Here is a 14,065-nt window from a genome sequence, read left to right on the forward strand (position 1 = left end):
ACTGGTGTCTATGGAATACTGGTGCGATAGGCTGCAGCTTTACCCACTATACCACAGCTCTGGGCCCTTTATTATCTTTATTTGTTTTAAAATTTTCCATCTGCTAGTTCACTCCCCAAGTGGCCACAATGGCCAGAACTGAGTCGATCCAAAGTCAGGAGCCTCTTCTGGATCTCCCACCTGGGTTCAGGGTCCCAAGGCTTTGGGCCATCCTCCACTGCTTTCCTAGGTCACAAGCAGGGAGTAGGATGGGAAGTGGGGTTACTGGGATTAGAACTGGCATTCATGTGGGATCTTGGCACATGCAAGGTGCTAGGCTGCCGCACCAAGCCCTTCTTAGCATGTATTAAAGTCATCTTGTGCATATATTAGTATTCACCCCCCATTTTTGTGAATTGGGTGAACTATGTAAAGGCTGGGTGAAAATTGCATGTCTCATGTATTAACATTTTGTTTATTCATTATTTTCTAGAAATTTGTGTTGTTTTTTAGCTGTTTTAGCAGTGTTTTAGCTGTCACACATTATGTTGCTATGAACACGGATTTGTACCTGTTTGTATCGATACATTTAAAAGTTTCATTTGGAAAGATACCCGGAAGTGAAAAAGGGGTGTAATGTGCTTGTCATTTGAAGAGCCTGTTTTCCCAAGTGAAGAGCCTGTACTGCTTTTCCCCTCACTAGTGTGACTTACGGATTCTCGTTTCACATTCTACGATTCAGTATTGTGTGTGCTTCCCCAAGTCCCAGTTCTCTTTATATATACATTCAGCACTGACATGCTTGGCAACTGGATGGGAAGTGGAGCAGCCAAGACATGAACTAGTGCCCATGTGGGATGCCTGAATCACAGGGTAGAGAATTAGCTTGCTGTCCCACTTTGCTGACCCTAAGAAAATAACTTTTATTGGACCTTCCTACCAAGCATAGTGTTGGTCACTAAAAATAAATTGTTTCATTTGGTTCTTACTATCAATGTAGAGTATTTACTTATTCTGTCTCCTTTTAATGGGAAGGAGGAAGTCTCTGGGCAGATAGCTTATCCAAGGTCAAGTGAGTAAAAGTGGCAAATGTGGATTTAGACTGAGATTTCTGTGTTCTGAAGCCCATGTTTTGCTGTTCTTGTATTAATTTCTCCAATTTATGTTCATCATAATGATTATTGTATATGTTAGAAATTTCTTATGAGTAGTCATAAGTAAAATTTTTCCATTTAGGATCTGGGATTTTTAAAAAAAATGTATTTATTAATTACATTGTATTATGTGACACAGTTTTATAGGTACCTGGATTCTCCCCACCCCTCCCCAAACCCTCCCCTCATGGTGGATTCCTCCACCTTGCTGCATTACCACAGTTCAGGTTCAGTTGAGATTCCTTCATTGCAAGCATATACCAAGCATAGAGTCCAGCATCTTATTGTCCAGTTAAGTTCAACGGCTTCTTAGGGAGACCTTCTCTGGTCTGAAGGTAGAGCCGGCAGAGTATCATCCCGATCAATTAAAAGCTCCAACATACCATCAGCAACGATTTATAATGTTATGGAAGTAATTGACATAGTATTGAGTAACCAATATGTTAAAAATACACGTGAGTTCTTAACCACATCTTGTGTCTACTTCATTGACATTTCAACTTTAGTTTATATACAACGGGTTCTATACCTCTCTGAGATCCTTGCTCAAGTGGTTCCGATAGTTCACCAGTCATAAGTCCCTGCCAATCTCACCATTCCAGGTACGATGAGGCTGGTGCAGAGTCCACTGATTGACATTGCAACCGTTCTATTCTCAGCCCCGACCTCCACCAGAACCAATGAGTGTTGCAGTCCATCCTGGCTCTGCCCATCATACACTCGGCCCTCACCCAAACCAGTGGGAGGTGTGCTGGTTGGGTGCTGTGGTCCCATATGGCACAGGCAGCCTCGCCTTGGCATTCTGTGTTGTGTACTGCTTTTGTTGCAACCGAACCTGGCCAGACCCACACCCAGCTCCGGCGCTCGGACTTGCCAGTGGGTGATGTGAACTGACTCAGCCTGGTCCGCCCTCAACCCATGCCAAATGTATGCCAGTGGGAAGGATCTGGGATTTTCTTAATTAGTGGGATTATCTAATTGGTGCTCAATGTGACACAGAGTACATATTGTAATTAATTGTTGATATTAAAGGTGGGATTTAGTACTGGAATATGAGAAAGAAATTCTGTCATCGTGTCAGAGGAGTTCATTTTAAGAATGTTTTTTGTAGTGTGAGACTAACAAGTCACTGTTTATTATTTTCAGGTACGATTTTTGCATACGGTCAAACTGGAACAGGTAAAACTTTCACCATGGAAGGTGTTCGTGCTGTTCCTGAGCTCAGAGGAATCATTCCCAATTCATTTGCGCACATATTCGGTCATATTGCAAAGGCAGAGGGTGACACAAGGTAAAAGTAGATCCTTTTGTTTTCTAATAATTGAGAATGCAAACATAGGAAGGGCATTTATGTTCAAATGTTACAAACATGTTTTCACACTGTTCTTATTTTATTGTATTTAAGTTTAAAAAATTTTGTCTTATATACAGATTTTTGGTTAGAGTTTCATATTTGGAAATATATAATGAAGAAGTTCGTGACCTTTTGGGCAAAGATCAGACACAGAGGTTAGAGGTAAGATAATTGAAAGTATTTCCAAAGCAATGGGATACTTACTGAATTAAGGCCCGTTTCTGTAAAAGGTAGCTTTAATGTGTTTTTTAAAATATTTATTTTGGGGTCCTGGTGTGATGGCTCAGTGGCTAAATCCTTGCCTTATACATGCCAAGATCCCATATGGATGCTGGTTCATGTTCCAGCTGCTTCACTTTTCATCCAGCTCCCTGCTTGTGGCCTGGGAAAGCAGTCGAGGACGGCCCAATGCATTGGGACCCTGCAGCCGTGTGGGAGACCCGAAAGAAGCTTCTGGCTGTGGGCTTTGGATTGGCACAGCTCCAGCCATTGCAGCCATTTGGGGAGTGAACCAGAAGATGGAAAATTTTTCTGTCTGTGTCTCCTTTGTGCATATCTGCTTTTCCAATAAAAATGAATACAAATCTTTTTTTTTTTTAAAAGAGGATGCTGCAATTAAAACCAGATTTATTTATTTTTATGTGAAGGGCACATTTTATATATATATACATATATACATACATATGTACATATATATATATGGAGAGAGAGAGAGAGGTCTTCCATCCACTGGAAGTGGAATGGCGGGGACATTAACTGGCATTCATTTGGGATGCCAGCACCACAGAACAGAGGATTAGCTTTATGTGCCTCCATAGCAGCTCCTGGTTTTAATATTTTAAATGGCCTTGTTTGTGTGTTATTTCATATATATGTGTATCTGGCTGTAAAATAGTGAAATAAGGTTGTTGAGTTCGGTGAGAAATGAGTGACAGATTTGATAGGTTTTGCCAGATACTTTGATATTTTAAGATATGAGAACCAATAAAAGATTAGTCTTTACAATATTAATGTTAGAATTAGGATTAGGATTTCACTGTCAACAAAATAGAGGAGAGCAATTTATGTTGGATGATAGTGGAATAGAATTTAGAGCAGCAGCATCCACCATTACTAACTTTGAACGAGAGATGGGCATTTGATGTAATTTAAAGAACACATTCTTATTTCATTTAATCTTCACCGAATTTCAATTTTGCTGATGTGGAAATTGAAACTTAGAGGGATTCCATGACTTGCTCAAGGTCATGTTGCAAGCGAATAGCAACGTGGATTAAGAGCGTGATTTCTGGGTCCTTCTATTTCACCTTGATTCTAGGTTCTTATGGGGAGCAAAGTACCTAAGCTCTGTGAGCTTTACTTTCATCATATAAATATGGAAATGATGATAGTACCTGTTTCATGGGATTATTGCTAGCATTAACATACTCAAGTGTTTAAATTGATTCTGATGTACAATCCGTGGATGAGGTAAACAATAAATGCTAGCTGTTTTTAAGTTTACTATGAAAGCTGAATTTTTGGAGCTTTGTGTTATAGTTGTTTGGGATTGTTGTTCTAGGACCATAGTAAAGCCTTATTTTGATAGTGAAGACATATACATAGCAAATGTGCAAATTTGATGCAGTTATCATCTGGCTTTAATGAATACTTTGTTAATTTTCTTTTTTGTGTGCAGAAATTACAGATTAAATTTATTTTCAGGATATTCTTTTCAATGACTCTCAACCCTGTTAGACTCTGTGCACCTTTTTTAGATGTGTTTTATGATGCCTTTCTGACTGTCCTAAAATAAAATTTCATGTGATAAAATCTGCTTAAGTACTCAATTCTTAAAAGTCAGCATGTTGTCCTACTATAATAAAGGAAAATAAAAATATTAAAAAAATAAGACACAGGGATGAGTTTTTGGTGTAGCAGTTAAGTGCCACTTGGAACGTCCACACACCATGCCAGACTGCTTGGGTTTATGTCTCGGTTCATTGTCAGTTCCAGCTTCCTGCTCATGTGGTGCATGGCTCAAGTAATTGTATCCCTGCTACCTACGTTGGAAACTTGGCTTCAGCCTGGCCTAGCCCTGGCTGTTGTGGGGCTCTGGGGGCCCTAGTCATGGCTGTTGGGAGTGAACCAGCAGGTGGGAGATCTCTCTGTACCTGTCAAAACAATTTTTAAAATAAGTAGATAAATAGACAAATAAGTACAAACTTCCATGTCACTGATGGTAACACCTGTTAAGGAGTTTAGACCACCTGTACAACATGCCTGTAACCCTCATTTGTAGCTGTTGCAGCCGTGGTAATTCTTTATACCTCAGATACAAGTTGAGTTCTGGTTTCCTAACTTCAGCCTGGCCCAGTCTCAGTCCCAGGTGTGGTAGGCGTTTGAAAAGTTAATCAGTAGATGGGAGGGGAGGTCTGTCAACATTGCCTTCCAGGGTCTGCAGTACCAAGATAAGTTGGACTCAGGAGCTAGATGTTGGCTCCAGGTACTGATTATGGGCTTGAGTGCCTAAGAGCTGATCCCAGTTTGTTTTTATTTTTGAACAGTGAAAAAAAAATTGTTTTCAAGATTTTTCAAATTTAAAAAATTTAAAAATTAAAAAAATTTTTAATTTCCAAAATTGTTTTAATAAACTAGCTTTTAGAAGAATTTTGCACCAAATGGAATACTATTCTTTCTTGTTTTCCTCTGTTCCTGTATTTTATTATTGTAGTTACTGTTAAGTGGAAAATCCCATTGTCTTTATTTGTAAAATAATGTCATACAATTATTTTAGTCTAGACTCAGATAATTACAGTTTTTTCATCCCTGTGAATATCTGATAGGACATTCATAGTTATGTAGGACAGCCTCATTGGGTAAGACACACCCATTGCAGGATGTTTAGAATCCCTAGTCTGTTTCTGTAAATACTCATAGTGTCCTCTAGTGAACCATAAACACCCCCACAGATTTCTAGAACATTTTGGGGTGGAGGACTGACTGCCTTCATTCAGATCTCTCATTTAGTATTATAAACTATACTTGATACAGAAAGTAAATTACTGTTTTATTTTTTAATGAAAGCCTACCACTCATTTTTTGAGACTTTCATAGGTTGAGTGATTTTGCTTTTATCTTTCACTTGAGTGATCAGTTATCTATACTTCATAATTGAATTTTGAGTTGATATCGCATTGTGGGTGGAAAAAACTTCATAAAGGACCTCAGAGTTCAGTAGTTGGTAGATTGATGTCACTTTGGAGAAAATTTTTAGTCTGTAATGAAGATGAACAGGAAGAGTGACTGTAGCTGCTTAAAAACTTTTAAGGCAATATAGTTTCATTATGTATAACTTTTTTGAAGATTTATTTTTATTGGAAAGGCAAATATGCAGAGAGAAGGAGATGCAGAGAGAAAGATCTTCCATCTGCTGGTTTACTCCCCAAGTGGCTGCAGTTGCCAGAGCTGAGCTGATTCAAAGCCAGGAGCCTGGAGCTTCTTCTGGGTCTCCCACATGGGTGCAGGGTCCCAAGGCTTTGGGTCATCCTCTACTGCTTTCCCAGGCTACAAGCAGAGAGCTGGATGGGAAGTGGAGTAGCCTGGATCTGAACCAGTGCCCATACAGGATCCTGATTCATGCCAAGCGAGGATTTAGCTGAGGATTTAGCTACGAGGCTATCATGCCGGGCCTGGTATATGACTTTTGTATTCTGCAGCAGTATCAGTTTTTCAGATTAGAAATACATACATTGTAATTTGCTGTAGAAGCTTTTGAGAATAATCATCGTAAACCAATATTTTTTTTAATGTATCTTTATTTGACATAGAGAGGGAGAGTGGTTCACTCCCCAAATGGCTATAGTAGCCACACTGCACCTGTCTAAAGCCAGGAGCCAGGAGTTTCTTCAGCATCTCGCACATGGATGGATGTAGGGGATTTGAACCATCCTCTGCTGCTTTCCCAGGCTACATCTGACATCTGAGGAGCTGCTGACATCTGAACTAGTGCCCCTGTGGGATGCTGGTGCCACAGGTGGAGCATTAGCCTACTGTACGTCTGCATTGACCCCCAGTAACAGTTTAAATTGCCTGTCTTTTCCCCTGGTTTTGTGCTTTTTCCACCTACTGTTTTCCTCGTTTGTTTGTATTTTGCAAGTTGCTATTTTTTTTCTCATTTCAGAATCTTTGCACATATTCTTCTCCATTCCAGCCCAGATAGATAACCTATTCTTCAAGGTTTTTTTTTTTTTTTTGTAAGATTTGTTTATTTTACTTGAAAGAGTCACCCAGGGAGGTCGTCCATCTACTAGTTCACTACTTGAATGATTACAACAGCCAGAACTGTGGGAGCCAGGAGCTTCTTTTGAGTCTTCCACGTGTTCAGAGTCCCAAGGTCTAGGGTCATGTTCTGCTGCTTTCCCAAGCTGTTAGGCAGGGCGTTGGACAGGAAGCGGAGCAGCCGGGAACTGGTGCCCATGTGGGATGTTGGTGCTGCAGGCCACTATGCCAGCCCTCCTTCAATTTTTTTCTAAGATTTATTTATTTAAGAGGTAGAGTTACAAATTGAGAGAGAGATAATGAGAGAGAGGTCTTCCACCTGCTTGTTCACTCCTCAAATGACCACATCAGCCAGGATGTGACCAGGCTGAAGCCAGAAACTTAGAATTTGTTCCAGGTTTCCTATGTGGGTATAGGGGCCCAAGGATTTGGGACCATCTTGTTTTGCTTTCCCAGGTACGTTCGTAGGGAGCTGGATTGAAAGTGGAGCCACTGGGACTCGAACCAGCACCATATGGGATGCTAGTGCTGCAGGAGGAGGTTTAATATATTATGAAACAGCACTGGCACCTTATCAAGTTTTTAACTTAAATATCATGGGGAAGCTTGGGCCCAGCGTCGTGGTCTAGCAGTTAAGGTCCTCGCCTTGAACGTGCCGGGATCCCAAATGGGCTCCGGATCTAATCCCCGCAGCTCCACTTCCCATCCAGCTCCCTGCTTAAGGCCTGGGAAGGCAGTCGAGGGTTACCCAATGCCTTGGGACCCTGCACCCGTGTGGGAGACCTGGAGGAGGTTCCTGGCTCCTGGCTTTGGATTAGCACAGAGCTGGCCGTTGCGGCTGCTTGGGGAGTGAATCATTGGACAGAAGATCTTCCTGTTGGTCTCTCCTCCTCTCTGTATATCTGACTTTGTAATGAAAATAAAATAAAATCTTAAAAACAAATATCATGGGGAAGCTCAATCTGATGCCTTCACTAGCTTAGTGTCTCTATAATATATTTCCATATTCTGTATTTTTCTTCATTGAATTATCACAATTGAAATAGAATATATTTTATGTGTCGTAATTCACTGACATATTTACCCTGTGGACGGCCATGGCCTGTGTGTTTAGGGACTATGTTTGGTTCATCACCATTTCCCTACTCTCTAGTAGAATGTCTAACATATACAGTGGTACGTTCAAAGGTTCATGGAATAAAAGATAGGTTTTATGTTAGTGCAAAAAAACCTTTTTTTTTTAAAGTATTTATTTGAAAGTCAGAGTTACAGATAGAGGCAGAGAGAGCTCTTCATCTGCTGGTTCACACCCAAGGTGGCTGTAACTGCAAAGCTGGGTGCCAGGAACTTCAGTCATGTCTCATGGACGGCATGGGTCCATACATTTATCCATCTTCCATCACGTATCCCAACCATCAGCAATTAGCTGTATTGGAAGGAGAACAGGCAGGGTAGGAATTGCTGCCACAACATTGATTCTGCAAAAAAAAAAAAAACTTTGGAAACTCATGTGTGTGTTTTTCACTATTTGTGTTTTCCTGCACATTATGAAGTAGTGCTCAATAAGTAATTGTCTGAAGTATTGGGGCTGGTGTGGTAGTGCAACTAGCTAATCTTTCACCGTGTGGTGCTGGCAACCTCTATGTGTGCTGATTTGTATCTTGCCTGCTCCGCTTCCCATCCAGCTCCCTGCTGTGGCCTGGGAAAGCAGCAGAGGATGGCCCAAAGCCTTGGGACCCTGCACCCGTGAGAGAGACCCGGAAGAGGCTCCTGGCTGCCAGCTTTGAATCGGTTCAGCTTTGGCCATTGTAGCCATTTGGGAAGTGAACCAGCAGATGGAAGACCTCCTTCCTTCTCCCTCTGTGAAATCAGTCTGCCTGCCAAATAAAGATAAATCGTTTAAAGAAGTATTGATATCAGTGAAAAAGTCTTTTTTTGTTTTGTTTTAGGTTAAAGAAAGACCTGATGTGGGAGTTTACATCAAAGATTTGTCAGCTTATGTTGTGAACAATGCTGATGATATGGATAGGATTATGACTCTAGGCCACAAAAATCGTAAGTATAATGCATGATTGTGAGTCAACATCTGTATAATGAGTAGGCTGAGTAAGAAGCAAAACTAGCCTGGCACTTTCCTCATAGAGACTACAATTTTAGGCTTCTTCAGAACCTTCCTGTTTTGATAATTTCTTATGTAGAGAACATATATGAATGAAAGGTATTACAGGTTATTTTTCCTGCAGACCAAGATTTTCCTTTTCAATAGTGCAAATCTTTGAAACATCCCTCTGTCTGGCTCTTATTAGTGTAATAGCAGGTAGCTTCAAAACATTCATGGAAAATGAAATTGAAAGATTATTTTGGTGTCTGCAAAACATTTGTGAAATCATGTCTTGTTTTCTGTGTATTTTCGTTAACTTTTGCAGAACTTTAGTAATATTGGTAACACTTATTGAGCACTTGGTAAGTGGAAAGTGCTTGTCTAAGTGCTTGCTTGTAACAGTGATTGCTTCTGGGCCCGGCGGCGTGGCCTAGCGGCTAAAGTCCTCGCCTTGAAAGCCCCGGATCCCATATGGGCGCCGGTTCTAATCCCGGCAGCTCCACTTCCCATCCAGCTCCCTGCTTGTGGCCTGGGAAAGCAGTCGAGGATGGCCCAATGCATTGGGACACTGCACCCACGTGGGAGGCCTGGAGGAGGTTCCAGGTTCCCGGCTTCGGATAGGCGTGCATCGGCCCGTTGCGGCTCACTTGGGGAGTGAATCATCGGACGGAAGATCTTCCTCTCTGTCTCTCCTCCTCTCTGTATATCTGGCTGTAATAAAATGAATAAATCTAAAAAAAACCAACAACAACAACAAAAAACAATGGTTGCTTCTAACCCTCACTTTAGATTAGGAAAGGCCTGAGGTTTTAGTTTAAGTAACCTGTTCAGGACAGTATAATCACCAAGTAGCAGAGCAGGTACCTGAATGCAGGCTATTAGGCTACTCTGAAAAGTCACTCTACTAGATCTGCTTTGTTGGCAAGAGAAGCAAAACAAAATGAAAATATGCGTTCTTTTTAGTAATTGCTTCAAAGTTTTAATCTCAAGAATAAGAAGCTTTAGTAATATTACATAGCTTTAGTAACAGTACATGGAGTAATAATACGTAGAGGTACTGCAGGCCTAGTCCTGTGATGCTGCCAGTAGCAGTTAGAGATGAGGGGTAAAAGATAAGAATGGAGAAGATGACTGAATATAGATCTAGTAAGCCTAAGAAAATGACACAAAATTGTAAACATTCTTATAAACTAAAATAATTCTTATAAGCAGAGAAAGAGAGTAAAAGGTCAGTATGATTGAGTGTGTTTTTCACAGAAGAGCTATGCACACCATGATGTTTAACTTCACAAGTCATCAGGAAAATGCGAATTAAAACAGTGAGAGAGAGTTCATCCGCTAGGAAGGATGGAGAATGTCCGGTCCGGAGGAAGTTGAAGAATGGAAATAAACACAGCCTTTTTTTCTGTAAGCCTTATTTTGTTAATTTGGATGGCAGCCCCGGAGAGACAGAGAGAAAGATCTCTTCCATCCTCTCTTCACTTCCCAAATTGCTGCAACAACTGGGCTGACCCAGGCTGAAGCCAGGAACCTGAAATTCCATCCAGGTTGCCGACATGGGTGGCAGGGGTCTAAGGACTTCAGCTGTCTTCTCCTGTTTTCCAAAACACTTTAGTAGGGAACTGGATTGGAAGCGGACTGCTGGGACTTGAACTAGCTTAGCACACTACTTACTCCACAAGGGTGGCCCCACAGGTACAACTTTTAAAACTTATCTTTTGAAACAAATAACATCAGAGGGAAGGGTAGGGAAACAAAGAGACAGAGACTGGTGGTGAGATTTTGCAGCCATTGGTTTTGTTCATGCGGCAGACAAGCTGAGTGGCGGCGGCCCAGGACTGGGCCATCTCTCATTACTTTTTCCATGACATTAGCAGGGAGCTGCTTGAGAAGTGGCACGACCAGGATGCGGGCAGCCTACCCCTCAGCCACAGTGCTGGTCCCTAGATACAGCGATTTTGAAACAGTATCTGTTGACATTTTAACTTTAATTTATTTTAGTTTAAACTTTTTTTTTTTTTTGATTTGAGAAGCAAAAAGAGGGTGCAAGTGAGCATGCCTTCCCACTGGTTCGCTTCTCAAGTGGCTGCAATGACTGAGACAGCCTGGCTGAAGCTGGGTGCTGGAAATTCCATTCAAGTCTCTGATATAGTTGGCAGGAACCTAATTACTTGAGCTGTTACCTGCTGCCTGCCAGGCTGTGTTAGTAGCCAGCAGGAGTCAGGAACTAGAGCTGAGTTTGAGCCCACGTTCTCTCATAGGGCATGCAGGTACCTTAACTGCCAAGCTAGATAATCACTTGTTTGCTAACATTGTAGAAAATTGTCCACTGGGGGCTAGCTTTTTGGCTTAGCACGTTAAGCAGCCGTTTGCAACTCTGGCCTCCATATTGGAGCACTGGTTTGAGTCCCAGGTACCCTGAATCTGATTTAACTGCATGCTAATGTGCCTTAAAATAGTGTAAATACTTGGGAGACCTGGAGGAAGTTCCAGGCTCTCAGCTTTAGCCTAGCTGAGTCCTGGCTGTAAGGACAGTTTGGGAAATGACCAGTGGATAGAAGATCTCTTTTTTTCTTTTTGTTTCTTGTTTCTTCTCTGTTACTGTGCCTTTCAAATAAATAAATCATTAAAAAAAGAATTAAATTCCTATTGGGTCCAGTTGGGCTCAATGGCTAAATACTCCCCCTTGCAAGCACCAGGATCCCATATGGGCTCTGGTTCATGTCCTGGCTACTTCACTTCCCATTCTGCTCCCCAGTTATCATCTGGGAAAGCAGTAAAGGATGGCCCAAGTCCTTGGGACCTTATACCGGAGTGGGAGACCTGGAAGAAGCTCCTGGCTCCTGGCTTTGGATTGGCTCAGCTCCAGCCATTCCGACCATTTGGAGAGTGAACCAGTGGATGGAAGATCTTTTCTCACTGTATCTCCTTCTCTCCGTAAATCTGATCTGCCTTTCCAATAAAAATTAATTAATTAATTAATTAATTCCTTTTGACTCAGTAGTTCTTATTTTAGATGTATAATCTAGAAAAATATTTCTCAGGTATAAATAATATAGTATAAATAAATAAAAATAAAAATAATAGAATATCAGTTATTTATGTTATGAAATAAAATATGGTCTGTAATGAAACTGTTAATTTAAGTCTGTAAAGGTATTCAGTATTGATCATTAAGTTTAAAATGAATTACTTAACAATATGTACTGTATCATTTATATGTGTGTGTAGAGAAATTAGTTAAAATCAAATATGTAGGGAGCGTGTGTTACCCAGTGCATGTTTGTGTGGTTTTCTGTGGTTTAGAAGCTGAAGTCATGCTTCTCTTAAGACAGCTGAATTAACCATGGTGTTCCCAGTTGTTTAACATGTGAGTTCTTTCTGTTTAATAGTAATAATACTAGGGATAGATTTAGATTTTTTTTGCTAAACTTATGTCCTTTCTATGAGAAACAGTACAAAATCTTTGGTTATCACCAGAAATTATTTGAGAAGTTTCATAAAATGGCTGAATACATACCTGTGTTTTTGTGTTTTACCCATGCTTGCTTGGTTTTGGACATTGATGGAAAGAAGTCGTTTAAGTTGTTCTGGATGATTATTTTTAAAGACAGTATGTGTTGCACTTTTTATGAGTTTCCTTTCTTTATTACAGGTTCTGTTGGCGCAACTAATATGAACGAACATAGTTCCCGTTCCCATGCCATCTTTACGATTACCATAGAATGCAGTGAGAAAGGTGTTGACGGCAACATGCATGTCAGGATGGGGAAGCTCCATCTGGTGGATCTCGCTGTAAGTTTAGGATCCGTTTATATTACACCTGAATGGATACTAAAGTAGAAAATAGGGATTATATATCATTTTCAAGTTGTTACTCTTGTGTGTGTTTAACATATGTATTATGGTTTACTTAAATGTATATGGAAGTATGTAGGAGGGTGTGATAATCTCCATACCTGGAACTCCACTGCAACAGTCTTATTTGATCCATTCATGTACTTCTTCCTTTCCTTTATAATTTATTTTTATTTTCATTTCTTTTTTAAGATTTATTTATTTTTATTACAAAGTCAGATATACAGATAGGAGGAGAGACAGAGAGGAAGATCTTCCGTCCGATGATTCACTCCCCAAGTGACCGCAACATCCGATGCTGTGCCGCTCCGAAGCTGGGAACCTGGAACCTCTTCCAGGTCTCCCACGCGGGTGCAGGGTCCCAAAGCTTTGGGCCGTCCTTGACTGCTTTCCCAGGCCACAAGCAGGGACCTGGATGGGAAGTGGAGCTGCCAGGATTAGAACCGGCGCCCATATGGGATCCCGGTGCGTTCAAGGCGAGGACTTCAGCTGGTAGGCCACACCGCTGGGCCCTTATTTTCATTTTCTTAAAGCCAGAGTTACCAAGAGTAACTCAGTGAGATCTTCCCTCTTCTGATTCACTGTCCAAATGGCTGCAATGGCTAGACCAAGGCCAGATCAAAGCCAGGAGTTGAGAGCTTTTTCCTTGATGCCATGTGGATGCAGGGCCCTAGCAGGTGGACCTCCCTCTGCTGCTTTTGTAGGTACATTAACAGGAGCCGGATAAGAACTTGAGCTAGCATCCTTGTTGGGTACCAGCATCGCAGATGGTGGCTTTACATATTATGGCACAATTTGGGCCCCTCCTTAAAATTACTTAAAAGTGAATTCCAGGGGGCCCAGCTGCGTGGCCTAGCGGCTAAAGTCCTCGCCTTGAAAGCCCCGGATCCCATATGGGCGCCGGTTCTAATCCCGGCAGCTCCACTTCCCATCCAGCTCCCTGCTTGTGGCCTGGGAAAGCAGTTGAGGATGGCCCAGTGCATTGGGACACTGCACCCACGTGGGAGACCTGGAGGAGGTTCCAGGTTCCCGGCTTCGGATAGGCGTGCATCGGCCCGTTGCGGCTCACTTGGGGAGTGAATCATCGGACGGAAGATCTTCCTCTCTGTCTCTCCTCCTCTCTGTATATCTGGCTGTAATAAAATGAATAAATCTTTAAAAAACAAAAAAGTGAATTCCAGGGTCAGTGTTGTGGCATGGCACGGTAACCCTCTACCTACAGTGCTGGCATTCCATATGGGTGCTAGTTAGTGTTTCAGCTGCTCCACTTCCAATCCAGCACCCTGCTGATCGCCAAGGAAAGCCGTGCCAAGTGTTTGGGCCCCTATACCCATAGGGGAGACCTGAAGGAAACTCCTG

The 14,065-nt window shown here is 41.7% G+C and overlaps 1 protein-coding gene across 5 annotated transcripts in view; it reads left to right on the forward strand.

Annotated features, from left to right (window-relative positions):
* Nucleotides 1-14,065, forward strand: part of KIF3A (kinesin family member 3A) — a 48,481-nt gene that overhangs the window by 4,224 nt on the left and 30,192 nt on the right. For all 5 annotated transcript variants that reach the window (XM_058677300.1, XM_058677302.1, XM_058677303.1 and 2 more), the window contains exons 3-6: nt 2,280-2,424; nt 2,565-2,649; nt 8,697-8,802; nt 12,504-12,643. In XM_058677300.1, the coding sequence (XP_058533283.1) occupies nt 2,280-2,424; nt 2,565-2,649; nt 8,697-8,802; nt 12,504-12,643 (476 nt within the window). The remainder of the gene's footprint in view (nt 1-2,279; nt 2,425-2,564; nt 2,650-8,696; nt 8,803-12,503; nt 12,644-14,065) is intronic.

Source organism: Ochotona princeps, chromosome 19 (genome assembly GCF_030435755.1).
Source record: "Ochotona princeps isolate mOchPri1 chromosome 19, mOchPri1.hap1, whole genome shotgun sequence".
NCBI lineage: Eukaryota > Metazoa > Chordata > Mammalia > Lagomorpha > Ochotonidae > Ochotona > Ochotona princeps.